We start from the raw sequence: 23,770 nt of genomic DNA, 5'->3' as shown, positions 1-23,770 counted from the left end.
GCTGCACATAGAGCCAGAACATCTTCAGTCAAGAGTCAGAAGACACCAAATTGATTATTTTTTCCCCAGACAGTTGGAGTTGATAGGACCTCAACCCAAAATGCTTCTTATTTGTTGAAATAATGAAGAAATGAATGAATACTAGTCTAGCATATGGAGATGTGAAACATGCTCCTGATTGTCTCATGAGTTAGAATAAAGATCCACGTGCGCAAAAAGCTTCTGTCTCTCAAGTGTTGAGCACTAATTAGTTGACATCCCTGTTAGTAATAATTTCTCCTTGACAAGATAATCCATCCACCTGACAGGTGTGTCATAGCAAGAAGCTGATTAAACAGCATGATCATTACACAGGTGCACCTTCTGCTTGGTACAATAAATGGCCACTCTAAAATGTGCAGTTTTGTCACACAACACAATGCCACAAATGTCTCAAGCTTTGAGGGAGTGTGCAATTATCATTCTGACTGTAGGAATGTCCACCAGAGCTGTTCCCAGATAGTTTTATATTAATTTCATTACCATAAGTCGCCTCAAACATCATTTTAGAAAATTTGGCAGTACATCCAACTGGCCTCACAACCGCAGACCACGTGTATGGCGTTGTGTGGGGGCGGTTTGCTGATGTCAACTTTGTGAACAGAGTGCCCCATGAAGCAGTGGGGTTATGCTATGGGCAGGAATAAGCTATGGGCAACAAACACAATTGTGTTTTATTGATGGCAATTTGAATGCATAGAGATACCGTGATGAGATCCTGATTGTTGTGCCATTCATCCACCACCATCACCTCATGTTTCAGCATGATAATGCACGGACCCATATCGCAGAGATCTGTACAAAGTTCCTGGAAGCTGAAAATGTGCCAATTCCGCCATGGCCTGCATACTCACCAGACATGTTTGGAATGCTCTGGATCGACGTGTAAGACAGTGTGTTCCAGTTCCTGCCAATATCCATCACCTTCCCACAGCCATTAAGGAGTGGGACAACATTCCACAGGCCACAATCAACAGCCTGATCAACTCTACAAAGATGTGTCACGCTGCATGAGGCAAATGGTTGTCACACCAGATACTGACTGGTTTTCTGATCCACTCCCCAATTATTTTTTTCCAAGGTATTTGTGACCAACAGATGCATGTCTGCATTCCCAGTTATGGGAAATCTATAGATTAGGTCCTAATTGATTTTTAAAAAATTGACTGATATCCTTATATGAACTGCAACTCAGTAAAATCTTATAAAACTCAACATGCAATAATTTATATTTTTGTTCAGTGTAGTTGTGACTTGAATTGAATGTAAGGTGTTTTCAATGGCTTCTTTTGTTCCCCTGCCCATGTGGCAAACTGGTGATTTTTGGATTTGAATGGATTTCTCTTCACTAAGAAGTGCCATTTTGTTAAGGCTGTCTTGCAGCACTGTGTCTGCGGCTATAGCTGTCTATGAGACTGATCATAAGGCCAATGTGCTCTAGCCTACAGGCTCTTCAAATTAAATGTATTTATATAGCCCTTCTTACATCAGCTGATATCTCAAAGTGCTGTACAGAAACCCAGCCTAAAACCCCAAGCAGCAAGCAATGCAGGTGTAGAAGCACGGTGGCTAGGAAAAACTCCCTAGAAAGGCCAGAACCTAGGAAGAAACCTAGAGAGGAACCAGGCTATGAGGGGTGGCCAGTCCTCTTCTGGCTGTGCCGGGTGGAGATAACAGAACATGGCCAAGATGTTCAAATGTTCATAAATTACCAGCATGGTCAAATAATAATAATCACAGTAGTTGTTGAGGGTGCAGCAAGTCAGCACCTCAGGAGTAAATGTCAGTTGTCTTTTCATAGCCAATCACTGCTGTCTCTAGAGAGTTTAAAACAGCAGGTCTGGGACAGGTAGCACGTCCGGTGAACTGGTCAGGGTTCCATAGCCGATCATTAAGAGTATCTCTACCTCTCCTGCTGTCTCTAGAGAGTTGGAAACAGCAGGTCTGGGACAGGTAGCACGTCCGGTGAACTGGTCAGGGTTCCATAGCCGCAGGCAGAACAGTTGAAACTGGAGCAGCAGGGTTAGTTCCCAAATGGAACCCTATTCCTTATGTAGTACACTACTTTAGACCAGCGCTAGGGCACTAGGTAGGGAATAGGGTGCTGCACTACTTTAGACCAGCGCTAGGGCACTAGGTAGGGAATAGGGTGCTGCACTACTTTAGACCAGCGCTAGGGCACTAGGTAGGGAATAGGGTGCTGCACTACTTTAGACCACAGGAGCACTAGGGTTAGGGTCCTGCACTACTTTAGACCATAGATAGGGAATAGGGTGCTGCACTACTTTAGACCAGCGCTAGGGCACTAGGTAGGGAATAGGGTGCTGCACTACTTTAGACCAGAGCTAGGGCACTAGGTAGGGAATAGGGTGCTGCACTACTTTAGACCATAGATAGGGAATAGGGTGCTGCACTACTTTAGACCATAGATAGGGAATAGGGTGCTGCACTACTTTAGACCATAGATAGGGAATAGGGTGCTGCACTACTTTAGACCATAGATAGGGAATAGGGTGCTGCACTACTTTAGACCATAGATAGGGAATAGGGTGCTGCACTACTTTAGACCATAGATAGGGAATAGGGTGCTGCACTACTTTATACCAGAGCTAGGGCACTAGATAGGGAACCATGTCTGTATGCTGGCTACTTGTCAACATTTCAACTTTACATTCAGTGACCGTAAACATTTAAAAGGTGGTTTTCTGGGTAACAATTAAGTACCTTACTGTTCAATGGGGCATTATCATTTTCACAGTATTATTCCATCCTCAGTGTGAAAACATATAAAAGGATTATCACATTTGACGACATTGGCCCTTTAATAGTTTTCTACATATTGTTTATTCCTTATTTACATAGTATATAATGTGGACAAGTTTAGTTGCTTGTGGCAGGACTTGGAACAAGACCTACTACATATAGTAGGACTTGGGCCAAGCTTGTAGCGTCATACCCAAGAAGGCTGTAATCGCTGCTGAAGGCGCTTCAACAAAGTACTGAGTAAAGGGTCGAATAATTACAGAACCAGTCAAAGGTTTGGACGCACCTACTCATTCAAGGATTTTTAAATTATGTTTTACTATTTTCTACATTGTGGAATAATAGTGAAGACATCAAACTATGAAATAACACATATGGAATCATGTAGTAACCAAAAAAGTGTTAAACAAATCAAAATAAATTTGAGATTATTCTATGTAGCCTCCATTTGCCTTGATGACAGCTTTGCACACTCTTGGCATTCTCTCAACCAGCTTCACCCGGAATGCTTTTCCAACAGTCTTGAAGGAGTCCAACTCAAACCAAACCATCTCAATTGGGTTGAGGTCGGGTGATCATGGCCCTATCATCTGATGCAGCACTCCATCACTCTCCTTCTTGGTCAAATAGCCCTTACACAGCCTGGAGGTGTGTTGGGTCATTATCCTGTTCAGGGATGCAAACTAGTCACCTTTTGGCAAAATTTTCCGTTTTGAATCCAAAATAGGTGACCTACGTGATTCGTGTGGATCCGATGAGAAAAGATCACTACTGGCTGTAAGCAGAGTGCAACGCAGCAAGTGACTGAAGAGAGAAGAGACAATCAATGTGCTAGTCACAGCATCATTGCGCGTTCTGGAAAGACTGGAAAGGCAGTTACAGCAGCGCGTACCCTGAACGATCATGAAGAGGTGACGTTAGGTGAGAAGCCTGACCACGGAGACGGTGGTGAGAAGGTGATGAAGCGTACTGTAATCGAAAAACAACTGGCATTTGGAAAGTTTTAGCTGAGGGAGAAAGTGTGGTGGAACAAGTATTAGCATTGTTAAGTATCTTGCTAGCTGGATCGGATTCTCCGTTAGCTAGCCAGAGTAATGCTGAGCAACATTAGCCTACTCATCTGATCAAATAATTTAGTTTATGGTGTGAAAATTAGCTGGCTAATACAGTCAGAGTTAACGTTAGCTCATCTGATGTTGTAACGTTAGCTAGCTAACATTAGTAACCTAACTAATTCGCTATAGTATTAACTGGTATACGACTCCTTCCCGTTCAAGTTATAACGAGTTAGTTGCTTACAAGACCTGTGTGAAATGTTAACTAGCTAACAAACTAACCACTATCTGTTTCCCTCTACAGCATGTGGTTAATTTACAGAATGATAGAATGAGGTGAAAATGAGGCGTTGCTTGTTAAACAAGTGGATTCAGGGATCAAGTGTAGCTGGACCTGGTTTAAACTGGATGCCACTATAGAGGTGAAAGAAACACCACACACTTTCCCTCTTTCTCACTTTTGTTGGCACATTGTAGAACAGATGTCCACAGGCAGAAAGTGTATTATGTGCAGTGTAGCCCAAAGATAGTTTTTGTTGTGTTGAACTTGACAGTAACACCTGTGTGTGTGAGTGAGGGGGGGATTATATATATTTTTTTTAACTCCGTGAATGTTATTTTTGCACACATGTAGCCTTGTGCACTTGATTGATGTCTACTATAGTGACCACTATAATAGAGCAACAATAGAATGCCTGTTTGTTTAATTCTATTTCTACTTTAAGATGTTTTTTCCCCAAATGCAATATTTATGTGGTCACAAGCGTTCTATTATAAAGACTATCATGGCTAACTGCAATATTAGTGTATTGTTCTTTCTCATTTGCAGTAAAGTCTAGTCAACAAATAACATTGGTTTGCTTTCGTTACATTTTTAGGTAATGTTAGGTTAGCTACACTACATCTCATTCGAAAATCATTCATATGGAGTTGGTCCTCCCTCTGCTGCTATAACAGCCTCCATTCTTCTGGGAAGGCTTTCCACTAGATGTTGGAACATTGCTGCTATAACAGCCTCCACTCTTCTGGGAAGGCTTTCCACTAGATGTTGGAACATTGCTGCTATAACAGCCTCTACTCTTCTGGGAAGGCTTTCCACTAGATGTTGGAACATTGCTGCTATAACAGCCTCCACTCTTCTGGGAAGGCTTTCCACTAGATGTTGGATTATTGCTGCTATAACAGCCTCCACTCTTCTGGGAAGGCTTTCCACTAGATGTTGAAACATTGCTGCTATAACAGCCTCCACTCTTCTGGGAAGGCTTTCCACTAGATGTTGGAACATTGCTGCTATAAAGAACAGCCTCCACTCTTCTGGGAAGGCTTTCCACTAGATGTTGGATTATTGCTGCGGGGACTTGCTTCCATTCAGCCACAAGAGCATTAGTGAGGTTGAGTGGTGTGCTCGATGTTATACACCTGTCAGCAAACGGTGTGGCTGAAATAGCCAGATCCACTAATTTGAAGGGTGTCCACATACTTTTGTATATAAAGTGCATTCGGGAAGTATTCAGACCCCTTGACTTTTTCCACATTTTGTTACAACCTTATTCTAAAATTGATTAAATTGTTTTTATTCCTCAATCTACACACAATACCCCATAATGACAGAGCAAAAACAGGTTGAGAAATGTTTGCAAAGAAAAAAAAAAGACATTTACATAAGTATTCAGACCCTTTACTCAGAACTTTGTTGAAGCACCCTTGGCTGCAATTACAGCCTTGAGACTTCTTGGGTATGACGCTACAAGCTTGGCACACCTGTATTTGGGGAGTTTCTCCCATTCTTCTCTGCAGATCCTCCCAATCTCGTGTCAGGTTGGATGTGGAGTGTCACTGTACAGCTATTTTCAGGTCTCTCCAGAGAATCCGTAATCTGGCTGTGCCACTCGAGGACATTCAGAGACTTGTCCCGAAACCACTCCTGCATTGTCTTGGCTGTGTGCTTAGGGTCGTTGTCCTGTTGGAAGGTGAACCTTCGCCCCCAGTTTGAGGTCCTGAGAGCTTTGGAGCAGGTTTTCTTCAAGGAGCTCTCGGTACTTTTCTCCATTCATCTCCCCCTCAATCCTGACTGGTTTACAGGGTATTTATTGTGTGTAGATTGATGAGGAACATATTTTATTGAATCCATTTTAGAATAAGGCTGTAACATACCTACATGTGGACAAAGTCAAGGGGTTTTAAACTATACCATGCATTCCGAAAGTATGATGTTGGTATTGTTCTTCAAACTATGTGTAGGCAGGTTGCTTAGGATTCAAACCTTCTCAAACAGCTCGATTCATACTCTTTAGAGGAATAATAGATTTTACAGTGTCCTGCTATTAAAATTATGGAAATTAATCATTTGTAAATGTGTAATATTGGTACGTCAACATCTTCATTGCAAAAACAAAAGTCAGTACATGTACAAACTTCACTTTAAGCTACACATTATTTTGACCGGAAGTCAAGAACTGTCCATTGATCAGCACAGCAATTGATAAAACAGGACCATGTTTGAAACAAGTGGTTCTGAGTTTAATTCAACATTTCAACGGTTGGCTACCAGTTATAGAAATCATGAATGCAGACGGGCTCGGAGCTGCTGTGTCCCAACACACCCCCACCTGCTGTTATGTTGGTACGTACTGACCAACAAAGGACCTTATGATTCATGTTTTCCTAAAATACAGGCAGCCAAACATTACTACAAGACAAAACATCTCAATCAAGTCTGATGGTCTTGTAAATATAAAAGCAAAGCTGGATTTCATTTAATAAAACACCTTGAAAAGGTTTCGTAATGGGATGATGTCTTACTGTGGTGTGTGAAGAACCCAAAACTTTATCTTGTATGTGGTACAAATCACATTATTGTGGAAGCCCCTCTAACAGTATGAATGAGGCTGTTTGAGAAGGTTTGAATCCCTAGCAACCTGCCTACACAGTCTGAAGTACAATACCAACATAGTAGTAGGTCAAAGCTGGGTGCTGGAAACCCTGGTAGAGTATGGTGGGGGAATAGGCATGGTGTTAGGTATTGGGCTAGGAGTGGTGTTAGGTACGGGGTTAGGGGTGGTGTTAGGTACGGGGTTAGGGGTTAGGGGTGGTGTTAGGTACGGGGGATAGGTACAGGGTTAGGGGTGGTGTTAGGTACGGGGGATAGGTACAGGGTTAGGGATGGTGTTAGGTAGGGGGTTAGGGATGGTGTTAGTGTAACGGATGTGAAACGGCTAGCTTAGTTAGCGGTGGTGTGCGCTAAATAGTGTTTCAATCGGTGATGTCACTTACTCTGAGACCTTGAAGTAGTGGTTCCCTTTGCTTTGCAAGGGCCACGGCTTTTCTGGAGCGATGGGTAACGATGCTTCGTGGGTGACTGTTGTTGATGTGTGCAGAGGGTCCCTGGTTCACGCCCGGGTATGGGTGAGGGGACGGTTTAAAGTTATGCTGTTACATTAGGTAGGGGATTAGGGGTTAGGGATGGTGTTAGGTAGGGGGTTAGGAATGGTGTTAGGTAGGGGGATAGGTACGGGGTTAGGGATGGTGTTAGGTAGGGGGGATAGGTACGGGGTTAGGGGTGGTGTTAGGTAGGGGGGATAGGTACGGGTTTAGGGATGGTGTTAGGTACGGGGTTAGGCATGGTGGTGCTCATGTCAACTTCCTTTCTTTTTTGGATTTAGACCAACGCCTTTTAAAAATAAATAGGGTGCCATTTGTCTTTTTAAATAGTTTTTGGGTAAAATAGTGCACTATATAGGGAATAGGGTGCCATTTGGGTCTAAAATAGTGCACTATATAGGGAATAGGGTGCCATTTGGGTCTAAAATAGTGCACTATATAGGGAATAGGGTGCCATTTGAGATGCCATCTGTGATGGCCTTACTAGCTTAACATAAATTAAGACTGTTAGACATTTTTCCAGAGGAAAGATTCATTCAAACTGCCTAAATCTTGTCTAACAAGATTATTTTGTGAACCGGAGACAATTACAGTTAACTGATAGGATGAATAAATACAAACAATTTAACATAATGGGTGGTAGATTTATGTTTCCATGTTGCAAGGAGCACAGTTTAACCAATCGGTCTTAAGTAAAAATCATCTCCATCCTGTCCAACAGCATTCCTTTGGGAGGCAGCCAGCAGCTGACAGTTTAACAACAAACTAGCAAAGACCAACTTGAGGATCATTGGACGAGTTTGTTTTGCGTCGTCCGGTAAACAGGGTGGGGTGGAAGTTGCATATTGTAGACCATTCCATTGGTCCTAAAGTGAAATCTCCACCCACCCGGGGCACCAGGCGATGCAAAAACAAAGTGGCCCAGAGAAAAGCACCGATACACATATCAAAATGTTGAAAAACAACACAGTCAAAATACACAAACCAGTGAAAACACACACACACACACACACACAGGAAAAATAATGTTTCACCAGGATTCACTCTTCTTCAAGCCAGCCATTCTTCAAAAACCAAACAAGACAAAACGCCCAGTTAGCCTTCAGTCCTGTCTCGGCCCTGTCTCAGTCCTCTATTTTTAGCCAACCCTTCTCATAGTCTATGAGCAGCTCCAAGTAGTACTGCCACTCTGGTTCAGAGTCATATTTCACCTGGAACACAGTCTTCAGTGGGTTAGGGTGTGGCTCATGTACCTGCACCACCAGACCCCTGTACCACACCTCCGTCCCGTCCCCCTCCTCGTAGAGGTGTTGTATCCGTCTCCCCACCAGGTCTGGGTAGTAGATCTTCATGACGGAGCGGGCGCGCTGCACGGCGGAGCGAAGGATCCAGCGGCGCCGGCGGTGGTCAGAGCTGTGGCAGGCAGACAAGAAGGGGCAGTACTTGATCTTCATGACGGAGCGGCGCAGGGAGGAGGACAGAGAGGAGGGCAGTCGGCTGAAGGATGAGAAGGTGGTGAGGTGGCGCAGGGTAGAAGAGAAGCCCCCGAAATGCAGCCCTCGCTGGGGGAGCTTGGAGGACATCCTCCTGGAAAGACATCCATCCCTGGTTCTTTCCCTGGCCTCTCCTCTGTCCCCCTCCCTGTCCCTCTTTCCCCTGGCCTCTGTCCCCCTCCCTGTCCCTCTTTCCCCTGGCCTCCCCATCCTCTGTCTCTGAGAGGAGAGGCTGGCTGTCTGAGAGAAGAGGCTGACTGTTTCGGTCTGAGACAGAGACAGCCTGGTATCGCGTCTGTTGTCCTTTACGTCCCTCAGGAAACAACACCTTCCTCAGCTTGAGGATCATCCCTGACTGGCTCTTCGTCCTGAGGCCCTGGGACCAGGCTGAACCTGAGGATGGGGTCTTGTAGGACGGCACGGACAATAGTGTGGAGGCTCGATCCCTGTTGCTAGGAGACGAAGACAGCTCGTCTGAGGTCAAAGGGCACGTCCAGGAGTTAGACTCCTCCTCCAGCAGGGGTGTGGCTGGTGGCTCCTCGTCTTCCTCCAGCTTTTTGCCTCCATTCCGCTCTCCATCCCCCTTTCCCCTTTTCTCTCCATCACTCTTTCCATCCCTCCTGTCAGAGTCGCTGCCAGCATTGTCACTGCTCCACACCGGCCGGCCGTTCCTTTCCTCCTCCTGATTAACAGTGTTCTTTAGAATGCTCCAGTCTCCAGCCTGCTCTGTGTTCCCACCACCCTCCAACACCGTGCGATCCCTCGTCCCTACAAACAGAGGTTTGGGGAAGCTCTTCTTCTTCTTCTTCTTGCCTTTCCCCTCTTTCATCTTAAAGTGTGAGGATGATGATGATCCTCTCTTCGGGTCCTGTCTCTGAGAGGAGAGGCTAGCTGTGGCTCTGCAGCTCGGGGTCTGAGACGGAGACAGACTGACACATTCCTCCAGGTGTTGTGGTGAGGTGGTGGTCTGTGTTCCAATGTCACAGCGGTTGGTGGGTTGTGAACATGGTCCAGTGTTAGTGGCCAGTGAACATAGCCCACTGGCAGAGCTATTCCAAAGATCATCTGAACACAGCGTTCCTTCTGGTGTCCTGGCCGTGTCACATGGCTCTACACCTGAAACACAGGCAACATAAGCCTAATGTGTCAACTTGAAATGACAGGAGGATAAATCACATTGTTCTTTGATTGCAGTTCACCAAAAATGATCAAGAGATATGAAGAAGAGTGAAAGACGTTAACGGGGATGACAGAAAGACGTTAACGGGGATGACAGAAAGACGTTAACGGGGATGACAGAAAGACGTTAACGGGAGGACAGAAAGACGTTAACGGGAGGACAGAAAGACGTTAACGGGAGGACAGAAAGACGTTAACGGGAGGACAGACAGACATTAACGGGAGGACAAAGACATTAACGGGAGGACAGAAAGACATTAACGGGAGGACAGAAAGACATTAACGGGGATGACAGAAAGACGTGTGTGGTCTGGTTGGCAGGGAGGTGGAGTGGTGTGGTTGGCGGTGTGGTGGAGTGGTCTGGTTGGCGGTGAGGTGGAGTGGTGTGGTTGGCGGTGTGGTGGAGTGGTCTGGTTGGCGGTGAGGTGGAGTGGTGTGGTTGGCGGTGAGGTGGAGTGGTGTGGTTGGCGGTGAGGTGGAGTGGTGTGGTTGGCGGTGTGGTGGAGTGGTGGTCTGGTTGGCGGTGAGGTGGAGTGGTGTGGTTGGCGGTGTGGTGGAGTGGTCTGGTTGGCAGTGTGGTGGAGTGGTCTGGTTGGCGGTGAGTGAGGTGGAGTGGTGTGGTTGGCGGTGTGGAGTGGTGGAGTCTGGTTGGCGGTGAGGTGGAGTGGTGTGGTGGAGTGGTCTGGTTGGCGGTGAGGTGGAGTGGTCTGGTTGGCGGTGATGGTGGAGTGGTGTGGTTGGCGGTGTGGTGGAGTGGTCTGGTTGGCGGTGTGGTGGAGTGGTCTGGTTGGCGGTGAGGTGGAGTGGTCTGGTTGGCGGTGAGGTGGAGTGGTGTGGTTGGCGGTGTGGTGGAGTGGTCTGGTTGGCGGTGAGGTGGAGTGGTGTGGTTGGCGGTGTGGTGGAGTGGTCTGGTTGGCGGTGAGGTGGAGTGGTGTGGTTGGCGGTGTGGTGGAGTGGTCTGGTTGGCGGTGAGGTGGAGTGGTGTGGTGGAGTGGTCTGGTTGGCGGTGAGGTGGAGTGGTGTGGTTGGCGGTGAGGTGGAGTGGTGTGGTTGGCGGTGAGGTGGAGTGGTGTGGTTGGCGGTGAGGTGGAGTGGTGTGGTTGGCGGTGAGGTGGAGTGGTCTGGTTGGCGGTGAGGTGGTCTGGTTGGCGGTGAGGTGGTGTGGTTGGCGGTGTGGTCTGGTTGGCGGTGTGGTGGAGTGGTCTGGTTGGCGGTGAGGTGGAGTGGTCTGGTTGGCGGTGAGGTGGAGTGGTCTGGTTGGCGGTGTGGTGGAGTGGTCTGGTTGGCGGTGAGGTGGAGTGGTGTGGTGGAGTGGTCTGGTTGGCGGTGAGGTGGAGTGGTGTGGTTGGCAGGGAGGTGGAGTGGTGTGGTTGGCGGTGTGGTGGAGTGGTCTGGTTGGCGGTGAGGTGGAGTGGTGTGGTGGAGTGGTCTGGTGGAGTGGCCTGGTTGGCGGTGTGGTGGAGAGGTCTGGTTGGCGGTGTGGTGGAGAGGTCTGGTTGGCGGTGTGGTGGAGTGGTCTGGTTGGCGGTGTGGTGGAGTGGTCTGGTTGGCAGTGTGGTGGAGTGGTCTGGTGGGGTGGTCTGGTTGGCGGTGTGGTGGTCTGGTGGGGGGGTCTGGTCTGGTTGGCGGTGTGGTGGAGTGGTCTGGTGGGGTGGTCTGGTTGGCGGTGTGGTGGAGTGGTCTGGTGGGGTGGTCTGGTTGGCGGTGTGGTGGAGTGGTCTGGTTGGCGGTGTGGTGGAGTGGTCTGGTGTAGGGAGGACTAAACTGCCACAGTGACAAGACACAGAACTGCAACAGACCAGTCCACCACACTGCCAACCAGACCACTCCACCACACTGCCAACCAGACCACTCCACCACACTGCCAACCAGACCACTCCACCACACTGCCAACCAGACCACTCCACCTCACCGCCAACCAGACCACCCCACCAGACCACTCCACCTCACCGCCAACCAGACCACTCCAGCAGACCACTCCACCTCACCACTCCACCCCCAACCAGACCACTCCACCACACTGCCAACCAGACCACTCCACCACATTGCCAACCAGACCACCCCACCAGACCACTCCACCACACCGCCAACCAGACCACTCCACCTCACCGCCAACCAGACCACTCCACCACACCGCCAACCAGACCACTCCACCACACCGCCAACCAGACCACTCCACCACACCGCCAACCAGACCACTCCACCACAACGCCAACCAGACCACTCCACCACAACGCCAACCAGACCACTCCACCACACCGCCAACCAGACCACTCCACCACACCGCCAACCAGACCACTCCACCACACCGCCAACCAGACCACTCCACCACACCGCCAACCAGACCACCCACCACACCGCCAACCAGACCACTCCACCTCTCCGCCAACCAGACCACTCCGCCAACCAGACCACTCCACCACACCACCAACCAGACCACACCGCCAACCAGACCACTCCACCACACCGCCAACCAGACCACTCCACCACACCGCCAACCAGACCACTCCACCACACCGCCAACCAGACCACTCCACCACACCGCCAACCAGACCACTCCACCACACCGCCAACCAGACCACTCCACCACACCGCCAACCAGACCACTCCACCACACCGCCAACCAGACCACTCCACCACACCACTCACCACACCGCCAACCAGACCACTCCACCACACCGCCAACCAGACCACTCCACCACACCGCCAACCAGACCACTCCACCACACCGCCAACCAGACCACTCCACCACACCGCCAACCAGACCACTCCACCACACCACTCCACCACCCGCCAACCAGACCACTCCACCACACCGCCAACCAGACCACTCCACCACACCGCCAACCAGACCACTCCACCACTCCGCCAACCAGGCCCCTCCACCACACCACCAACCAGACCACACCGCCAACCAGACCACTCCACCACTCCGCCAACCAGACCACTCCACCACACCACCAACCAGACCACACCACCAACCAGACCACACCACCAACCAGACCACACCGCCAACCAGACCACTCCACCACACCGCCAACCAGACCACTCCACCACACCACCAACCAGACCACACCACCAACCAGACCACACCACCAACCAGACCACACCGCCAACCAGACCACACCGCCAACCAGACCACTCCGCCACACCACCAACCAGGCCCCTCCACCAGGTCCCTCCACCCAACTCTTATTTAGCTGAAAGACTAAAACAGTGTTCATCTATTAAAATCAGAAAACAATGAGTCCCAAATGCACCCTATTCCTGAAATAGTGCACTACTTTTGACCAGGACTCATTTGGCAGGCACCCAATGACTGAACAGTGTTTACCTCAGCCTCTGAGTGAAAGGTGAGAATACTAATAGTGCTGCAGTATACAGGCTACATGACAACACAGTCTGCTGCTATGGAAGATCAACATGAATAAACCAACACACCTGGGTTTCAACATCTTTCAAATACTTTGCGTTTGCTTTAGCCTGCCTACAGTTCCATTTGGGCAGGGTTAGTAAATTGTAACTTCCATTGGTTCCTTTGTGCAAGGCAAAGCACAATCCAGCCTCATGTAATTATTTGAACCCAGGTCTGAATATTTATTTTTTGCTAATACAGGAAGAAAAGGGTCAGATAGAAGTCAAGTTCCCATGTGACCCCCATGTGACCCACATGTGAACACTAACAAAGTCAGCACTCAGAAGAGAACAGGAAATAACCAACTATCTAGCTGGATTAGATGATTCAGTTTGTCAACATAACTGATTTCACTGAGGTCAAAAGATTAAATCAGTCACAACTGTTGAGAATGTCAAAGACTAGTGTGTGTTTTTAACCAAACTTTACCAAATAAATATCAAGTTTAAAATCTACTTCATAAAAAAAAAAGTTAGAGATGCTAGTGATATGATGTCAGTGTTGTTTTTTTCCAACACATTTCTGTAGGGGACAAATGGAGGTTTGAGATGAAAGGTGAATTTATTTTTTTATTTTTTTTGGGGGGGGGGGGACTTGGTTAAAAATAAAAAGGCAAAATGGACATTTGAAATGAAACGGACAAAAAAAAGAGATGTTAAAAGGAGAGAGAGGTAGCTTGGTTATGGACACATACTCCATCCGGTCACTAACCCAGAGGACAGAATACAGGGCCCTAAATGGTCCTCCACTTCCTTCCTTACCACAAACGTCTGAGTTGTAGTTGCACTGTATCACATGCTGCTGTTCTATACCCTGATCCCAGATCTGTTTGGGCTGTAAAGCCAACTCCCATGGTCATGCCAAACACGATCAGGGATCAGGCTAGTTGTTCTATACCCTGATCCCAGATCTGTTTGGGCTGTAAAGCCAACTCCCATGGTCATGCCAAACACGATCTGGGATCAGGCTAGTTGTTCTATACCCTGATCCCAGATCTGTTTGGGCTGTAAAGCCAACTCCCATGGTCATGCCAAACACGATCTGGGACCAGGCTAGTTGTTCTATACCCTGATCCCAGATCTGTTTCCCAGGTTGTAAAGCCAACTCCCATGGTCATGCCAAACACGATCTGGGACCAGGCTAGTTGTTCTATACCCTGATCCCAGATCTGTTTGGGCTGTAAAGCCAACTCCCATGGTCATGCCAAACACGATCTGGGACCAGGCTAGCTGTTCTATACCCTGATCCCAGATCTGTTTGGGCTGTAAAGCCAACTCCCATGGTCATGCCAAACACGATCTGGGACCAGGCTAGCTGTTCTATACCCTGATCCCAGATCTGTTTGGGCTGTAAAGCCAACTCCCATGGTCATGCCAAACACGATCTGGGACCAGGCTAGCTGTTCTATGAGTAATCCTATAGAAGGGAAAAATCCATTGTTTTCATTAGAAATGTTTCGCATGTCAGCAGTCAAGTTTTCAAGATATTGGACTTTCAAGAAGCAGAAGTGTCACCAGCCACACCATGATGATATAAACATAAAGATGCATGTACAGGAAGAAGGTAGTGCTGCTGTTAGTATGGTTGAATATTAACAGCAGTTATCACAGTGTTATTAACTCTAAGGGTTATTGGTTCAATAATCATAATAATCATAGGTAGTTAGTTGACATTTCCATTTGAGTTGTGTGGTTAGAACTAGTGTGATACTGGATTGTTTGTGAGTATTGTTACATGCACACAACAATATGATTATTGTGAAGTCAGATTGGTATAGTTTGATGTAAACGTTTACATGTGTTGCAAGAAGAACGGTTCCCTAAATAATCTTGTTAACACGACATCAGAAATCAGGCTGCATGATAAGACTATGATAAATGCAGAAAAATCGTCAAATCAAAATAAAAGTTCAAACATGTTATTTTTGTGAAGCAGTCGCGCATAAGGGGGAGGCTCTGCTGGCACATGTTCAGATCAAACACCAACCAGACCACTCCACCACCAACCAGACCACTCTACAACTCAAGTTGTGTGGTTAGAACTAGTGAGGGGGAGGCTCTGCTGGTACATGCTCAGATCAAACACCAACCAGACCACTCCACCACCAACCAGACCACTCCACCACCAACCAGACCACTCCACCACCAACCAGACCACTCCACCACCAACCAGACCACTCCACCACCAACCAGACCACTCCACCACCAACCAGACCACTCCACCACCAACCAGACCACTCCACCACCAACCAGACCACTCTACAACTCAAGTTGTGTGGTTAGAACTAGTGAGGGGGAGGCTCTGCTGGCACATGCTCAGATCAAACACCAACCAGACCACTCCACCACCAACCAGACCACTCCACCACCAACCAGACCACTCCACCACCAACCAGACCACTCCACCACCAACCAGACCACTCCACCACCAACCAGACCACTCCACCAACTTGAGTTGGTTAGAACTAGTGAGGGGGAGGCTCTGCTGGCACATGCTCAGATCAAACACCAACCAGACCACTCCACCACCAACCAGACCACTCCACCACCAACCAGACCACTCCACCACCAACCAGACCACTCCACCACCAACCAGACCACTCCACCACCAACCAGACCACTCCACCACCAACCAGACCACTCTACCAACTTGAGTTGGTTAGAACTAGTGAGGGGGAGGCTCTGCTGGCACATGCTCAGATCAAACACCAACCAGACCACTCCACCACCAACCAGACCACTCCACCACCAACCAGACCACTCCACCACCAACCAGACCACTCCACCACCAACCAGACCACTCCACCACCAACCAGACCACTCTACAACTTGAGTTGTGTGGTTAGAACTAGTGAGGGGGAGGCTCTGCTGTCACATGCTCAGATCAAACACGCCACTGTAACTCTGATGAAGCTGTTTACATGTCCTAAAAATTACATCATTATATGAATGCTCAGTGTTTGAGATCAATTGACACCCTTTACCATGGCACTTTGAGATTTATTTTAAACTGCAAAACCCTTACGCACCACTGCACTTTGTATACCAGGGTTGGCTGGCCTTCTCTAGTCTCTCATAGGCCCAGTCACTGGTATACTTTTATTTACAAAGCCATTTTGGGTTTACTACCTTTTTATTTGGGCATTTGTATTGAAAAAGAGATTTTAAATCTCAATGAGCCCTTCCTGTTTAAATAAATAGAAGATTGAAAAAAACATTTTTTTTTAGCATCGTCGTATGCCGATTTAACATAAGCAGAGAAAAGGTGACTAATGTCGTACTCAGCCTACAGCCAAAAATCAGTTTAATATCAGATTGTTAGTGTGCATGGAAACGTAGCCAGTGATGTAGTAAACGGAGGGGTAACAGAGCAGAAAGCAGCAGATACCTGGGCTGTCTTTTGGGGAGCATCAGGTGACGGCGACTCTGCAAAACAATAAATGGAATGGATTTGAAATGAAATTAAAATGTTAACAGTTCGAAAATGGAGAGGGAATGGAAAACATGCTTATTAGTACAATTATAGTAGTATCTCTCCCATTACTATAAATTATATTCAAGAACCTGAAATCACATTAATAAAACCTGAGAGCCGTTTTTGCCTACTAAACATTTGATAAAGAAAGGAGTGAATCCTAACTTCCATGAAAGTTCAGTCTTCCATTGAGATCAATGCAAGTGAAAATATGATTTGCCCCGACTTTGACAATACGTGCAGTGGCGTGACTATACGACTCAGTGCAGTGGCGTGACTATACGACTCAGTGCAGTGGCGTGACTATACGACTCAGTGCAGTGGCGTGACTATACGACTCAGTGCAGTGGCGTGACTATACGACTCAGTGCAGTGGCGTGACTATACGACTCAGTGCAGTGGCGTGACTATGCATACAGAGGACCGACTCGGTGCAGTAGTGTGACTATACATATAGAGGAACGACTCAGTGCAGTGGCGTGACTTTACGACTCAGTGCAGTAGCGTGACTTTACGACTCAGTGCAGTAGCGTGACTTTACGACTCAGTGCAGTGGCGTGACTTTACGACTCAGTGCAGTGGCGACTATGCATACGACTCAGTGCAGTGGCGAGACTATACGACTCAGTGCAGTGGCGTGACTATACGACTCAGTGCAGTGGCGTGACTATACATATAGAGGAACAACTCAGTGCAGTAGTGTGACTATACATATAGAGGAACAACTCAGTACAGTGTGTGACTACGTGACTATAGAGGAAAGACTCAGTGCAGTGTGTGACGTGACTATAGAGGAACGACTCAGTGCAGTGGACTATACTATAGAGGAACAACTCAGTGCAGTGTGACTATGCATATAGACTTTACGACTCAGTGCAGTGGCGTGACATATAGAGGAACTCAGTGCAGTGGCGTGACTATACATATAGAGGAACAACTCAGTATAGTAGTGTGACTATACGACTCAGTGCAGTGGCGTGACTATACATATAGAGGAACAACTCAGTGCAGTGGTGTGACTATACATATAGAGGAACAACTCAGTGCAGTAGTGTGACTATACATATAGACAACTCAGTACAGTAGTGTGACTATACATATAGAGGAACTCAGTGCAGTGGTGTGACTATACATGTAGAGGAACGACTCAGTGCAGTAGTGTGACTATACATATAGAGGAACAACTCAGTACAGTAGTGTGACTATACGAATCAGTACAGTAGTGTGACTATGCATATAGAGGAACAACTCAGTACAGTAGTGTGACTATACGAATCAGTATAGTAGTGTGACTATGCATATAGAGGAACAACTCAGTACAGTAGTGTGACTATACATATAGAGGAACAACTCAGTATAGTAGTGTGACTATACATATAGAGGAACAACTCAGTACAGTAGTGTGACTATGCATATAGAGGAACGACTCAGTACAGTAGTGTGACTATACATATAGAGGAACAACTCAGTACAGTAGTGTGACTATACATATAGAATCAATACAGTAGTGTGACTATACATGTAGAGGACCGACTCAGTATAGTAGTGTGACTATACATATAGAGGAACAACTCAGTATAGTAGTGTGACTATACATGAAGGAACGACTCAGTACAGTAGTGTGACTATACATATAGAGGAACGACTCAGTATAGTAGTGTGACTATACATGTAGAGGAACGACTCAGTACAGTAGTGTGACTATACGACTCAGTACAGTAGTGTGACTATACATATAGAGGAACAACTCAGTACAGTAGTGTGACTATACATATAGAGGAACAACTCAGTACAGTAGTGTGACTATACGAATCAGTATAGTAGTGTGACTATGCATATAGAGGAACAACTCAGTACAGTAGTGTGACTATACATATAGAGGAACAACTCAGTATAGTAGTGTGACTATACGAATCAGTACAGTAGTGTGACTATACATATAGAGGAACGACTCAGTACAGTAGTGTGACTATACATATAGAGGAACAACTCAGTACAGTAGTGTGACTATACATATAGAGGAACAACTCAGTATAGTAGTGTGACTATACATATAGAGGAACAACTCAGTACAGTAGTGTGACTACGCATATAGAGGAACGACTCAGTACAGTAGTGTGACTATACATATAGAGGAACAACTCAGTACAGACTCAGCTCTCATTGTTAAAGGAAGGAAATAACAGCGCAGGAGAGGGGGATTTCCAGAACCAGCCTGTTACCACGGTGACCTGCTGGGAGTGAAGCACGAGTATTATGGGATGGTAAAAAAACTCCAGGAAGCATCTGAAATGGCCTCCTATTCCATATGACCCTGGTCAACAGTAGAGCCCTATATATGGACCCTGGTCAACAATAGAGCCCCATATATGGACCCTGGTCAACAGTAGAGCCCAATATATGGACCCTGGTCAACAGTAGAGCCCAATATATGGACCCTGGTCAACAGTAGGGCCCCATATATGGACCCTGGTCAACAGTAGGGCCCTATATATGGATGGACCCTACTCTGGTCAACAGCAGGGCCCTATATATGGATGGACCCTACCCTGGTCAACATCAGGGCCCTATATATGGATGGACCCTACCCTGGTCAACAGTAGAGCCCTATATATGAACCCTGGTCAACAGTAGAGCACTATATATGAACCCTGGTCAACAGTAGAGCCCTATATATGGACCATGGTCAAAAGTAGGGCCCTAAAAATGGACCCAACCCTGGTCAACAGTGGAGCCCTATATGTGGACCCTACCCTGGTCAACAGTAGAGCCCTATATATGGACCCTACCCTGGTCAACAGTAGGGCCCTATAAATGGACCCTGGTCAACAGTAGGGCCCTATATATGGACCCTGGTCAACAGTAGAGCCCTATATATGGACCCTGGTCAACAGTAGAGCCCTAAAAATGGACCCAACCCTGGTCAACAGTAGAGCCCTATATATGGACCATGGTCAACAGTAGAGCCCTATATGGACCCCGGTCAACAGTAGAGCCCTATATATGGACCCTGGTCAACAGCAGGGCCCTATATATGAACACTGGTCAACAGTAGAGCCCTATATATGGACCCTGGTCAACAATAGGGCACTACATATGGACCCTGGTCAACAGTAGGGCCCTACATATGGACCCTGGTCAACAGTAGGGCCCTACATATGGATTGTGGTCAACAGTATAGCCATATATATGGACCCTGGTCAACAGTAGGGCCCTATCTATGGACCCTGGTCAAAAGTAGGGCCCTACCTATGGACCCTGGTCAACAGTAGAGCCCTATATATGGACCCTGGTCAACAGTAGGGCCCTAAAAATGGACCCTACCCTGGTCAACAGTAGAGCCCTATATATGGACCCTACCCTGGTCAACAGTAGATCCCTATATATGGACCCTGGTCAACAGTAGAGCCCAATATATGGACCCTGATCAACAGTAGAGCCCTATATATGGACCCTACCATGGTCAACAGTAGAGCCCTATATATGGACCCAACCCTGGTCAACAGTGGAGCCCTATATATGGACCCTACCCTGGTCAACAGTAGATCCCTATATATGGACCCTGGTCAACAGTAGAGCCCTATATATGGACCCTACCCTGGTCAACAGTGGAGCCCTATATATGGACCCTACCCTGGTCAACAGTAGAGCCCTATATATGGACCCTACCCTGGTCAACAGTAGAGCCCTATATATGGACCATGGTCAACAGTAGAGCCCTATATATGGACTCTGGGTAACAGTAGGGCCCTAAAAATGGACACTACCCTGGTCAACAGTTGAGCCCTATATATGGACCCTGGTCAACAGTAGGGCCTTATATATATGGACCCTGGTCAACAATAAAGCCCTATATATGGACCCTGATCAACAGTAGAGCCCTATATATGGACCCTACCCTGGTCAACAGTAGAGCCCTATATATGGACCCTACCCTGGTCAACAGTGGAGCCCTATATATGGACCCTACCCTGGTCAACAGTGGAGCCCTATATATGGACCCTACCCTGGTCAACAGTAGAGCCCTATATATGGAACCTGATCAACAGTAGAGCCCTATATGTGGACCCTGGTCAACAGTAGAGCCCTATATATGAACCCTGGTCAACAGTGGAGCCCTATATATGGACCCTACCCTGGTCAACAGTAGAGCACTATGTATGGAACCTGATCAACAGTAGGGCCCTATAAATGGACCCTGGTCAACAGTGGAGCCCTATATATGAACCCTCCCCTGGTCAACAGTAGAGCCCTATAAATGGACCCTACCCTGGTCAACAGTGGAGCCCTATACATGGACCCTACCCTAGTCAACAGTGGAGCCCTATACATGGAACCTGATCAACAATAGAGCCCTATATATGAACCCTGATCAACAGTAGAGCCCTACATATGGACCCTGGTCAACAGTAGGGCCCTACATATGGACCCTGGTCAACAGTAGGGCCCTATATACGGACCCTGGTCAACAGTAGGGCCCTATATATGGATTGTGGTCAACAGTATAGCCCTATATATGGACTCTGGTCAACAGTAGGGCCCTAAAAATGGACCCTACCCTGGTCAACAGTGGAGCCCTGTATATGGATCCTACCCTGGTCAACAGTGGAGCCCTATATATGGAACCTGATCAACAGTAGAGCCCTATATATGGACCCTGGTCAACAGTCGAGCCCTATATATGAACTCTACCCTGGTCAACAGTAGATCCCTATATATGGACTCTGGTCAACAGTAGGGCCCTAAAAATGGACCCTACCCTGGTCAACAGTAGAGCCCTATATATGGACCCTGGTCAACAGTAGGGCCATATATATATGGACCCTGGTCAACAGTAGAGCCATATATATATGGACCCTGGTCAACAGTAGAGCCCTATATATGGACCCTGGTCAACAGTAGGGCCTATATATGGGAAATGGGAAATATAATACTGTAGCAACAGCACACATTTAACACCATGCAAGCCTTGAAGTTGTTGACATTCTTTCTGCATTTAATACTGCCATTCTGGGGTTAGCAATGAATGGACTCCCAAATCAAACAAGCCAATAGGATCATACGATTTAACCACATCCAGTCCCTCGCTAAAGCCAAATGTTCTTTTCTAAACCAACCTGGATCTGGTTAACAGAAGGGTTCGTGTGACAAAAACAGACATGACATCATCAGTGATTTAGATTTCGATCAATCACAGACTGATTACTGGAGACATACTGAACACACAGTACCTTCCTCTGCAAACACATACTTTTTCATCACCAAACATGACAGTGTGTGTGGGGGTTAGGGTTGGGGGGGTTCACGGTTGCTTATTTTGCAAATACACATGATATACAGCATATTGAGCACACAGTGCAATGAAATGTTTACTTGCAGGTTCACCTCTCGACAATAGGAAAGTAATTAAGTGAGTAAAGGGTAATAAAAACAACAAAGCTCAGTGTGTGTGCCAATAACAAAAAGGAGACCAACTGAATAACATTTACATAACAGAGGAGTCTCAACTCCATTGAAACAACTTTTTAGTCCAGGCTAAGTAAGCTTCCTATGTCTGGGGAATCTCCAGAACACCACCAACCAGACCTGGGAAACTGGCCCATATAAAAACCAGACCTGGGAAACTGGCCCATATAAAAACCAGACCTGGGAAACTGGCCCATATAAAAACCCTGACCTGGGAAACTGGAAACTGGCCCATATAAAAAACCAGACCTGGGAAACTGGCCCATATAAAAAAACCAGACCTGGGAAACTGGCCCATATATAAACCAGACCTGGGAAACTGGCCCATATAAAAAAACCTGGGACACCTGACCTGGGAAACTGGCCCATATAAAAACCAGACCTGGGAAACTGGCCCATATAAAAACCAGACCTGGGAAACTGGCCCATATAAAAAAACCAGACCTGGGAAACTGGCCCATATAAAAACCAGACCTGGGAAACTGGCCCATATAAAAACCAGACCTGGGAAACTGGCCCATATAAAAACCAGACCTGGGAAACTGGCCCATATAAAAACCAGACCTGGGAAACTGGCCCATATAAAAACCAGACCTGGGAAACTGGCCCATATAAAAACCAGACCTGGGAAACTGGCCCATATAAAAAAACTGGCCCATATAAAAACCAGACCTGGGAAACTGGCCCATATAAAAACCAGACCTGGGAAACTGGCCCATATAAAAACCAGACCTGGGAAACTGGCCCATATAAAAACCAGACCTGGGAAACTGGCCCATATAAAAACCAGACCTGGGAAACTGGCCCATATAAAAACCAGACCTGGGAAACTGGCCCATATAAAAAAACCAGACCTGGGAAACTGGCCCATATAAAAACCAGACCTGGGAAACTGGCCCATATAAAAAACAGACCTGGGAAACTGGCCCATATAAAAAAAATAGGCTATTTTTCCTGTACAGACCTGGGAAACTGGCCCATATAAAAAAACCATTAATCAGACCTGGGAAACTGGCCCATATAAAAAAAACAGCAGGAGTGGTAGAGATACTCTCAATGATCGGCTATGAAAAGCCAACTGACATTTACTCCTGAGGTGCTGACCTGTTTCACCCTCGACAACTACTGTGATTATTATTTTTTGACCCTGCTGGTCATTTCTGAACATCTTGGCCATGTTCTGTTATAATCTCCACCCGGCACAGCCAGAAAAGGACTGGCCATCCCTCATAGCCTGGTTCCTCTCTAGGTTTCTTCCTAGGTTTTGGCCTTTCTAGGGAGTTTTTCCTAGCCACCGTGCCTCTACACCTGCATTGCTTGCTGTTTGGGGTTTTAGGCTGGGTTTCTGTACAGCACTTTGTGACATCAGCTGATGTAAGAGGGGCTTTATAAATACATTTGATTGACTGATGGTTTAAAAAATGTTTTTCAACAGAATCGGCGGAATTAATACACCCCTGATCACGCATAAAACACAGTTCACTTTCATAGCAGCCATGTTGTAT

The 23,770-nt window shown here is 47.0% G+C and overlaps 1 protein-coding gene across 1 annotated transcript in view; it reads right to left on the bottom strand.

Annotated features, from left to right (window-relative positions):
* Positions 1-8,362: 8,362 nt before the first annotated feature.
* Positions 8,363-23,770, bottom strand: part of c22h15orf39 (chromosome 22 C15orf39 homolog) — a 33,584-nt gene continuing 18,176 nt past the window's right edge. The window contains exons 4-5 of the mRNA XM_064930655.1: positions 8,836-9,847; positions 8,363-8,735 (exon numbers count right to left, since the gene is read on the bottom strand). Of these exons, the coding sequence (XP_064786727.1) occupies positions 8,363-8,735; positions 8,836-9,847 (1,385 nt within the window). The remainder of the gene's footprint in view (positions 8,736-8,835; positions 9,848-23,770) is intronic.

Source organism: Oncorhynchus masou, chromosome 22 (assembly GCF_036934945.1).
Source record: "Oncorhynchus masou masou isolate Uvic2021 chromosome 22, UVic_Omas_1.1, whole genome shotgun sequence".
In the NCBI taxonomy this organism is placed as follows: Eukaryota; Metazoa; Chordata; class Actinopteri; order Salmoniformes; family Salmonidae; genus Oncorhynchus; species Oncorhynchus masou.
The sequence above is the reverse complement of the archived record's forward strand: the minus strand, read 5'-3'. Positions and strand labels throughout refer to the sequence as shown.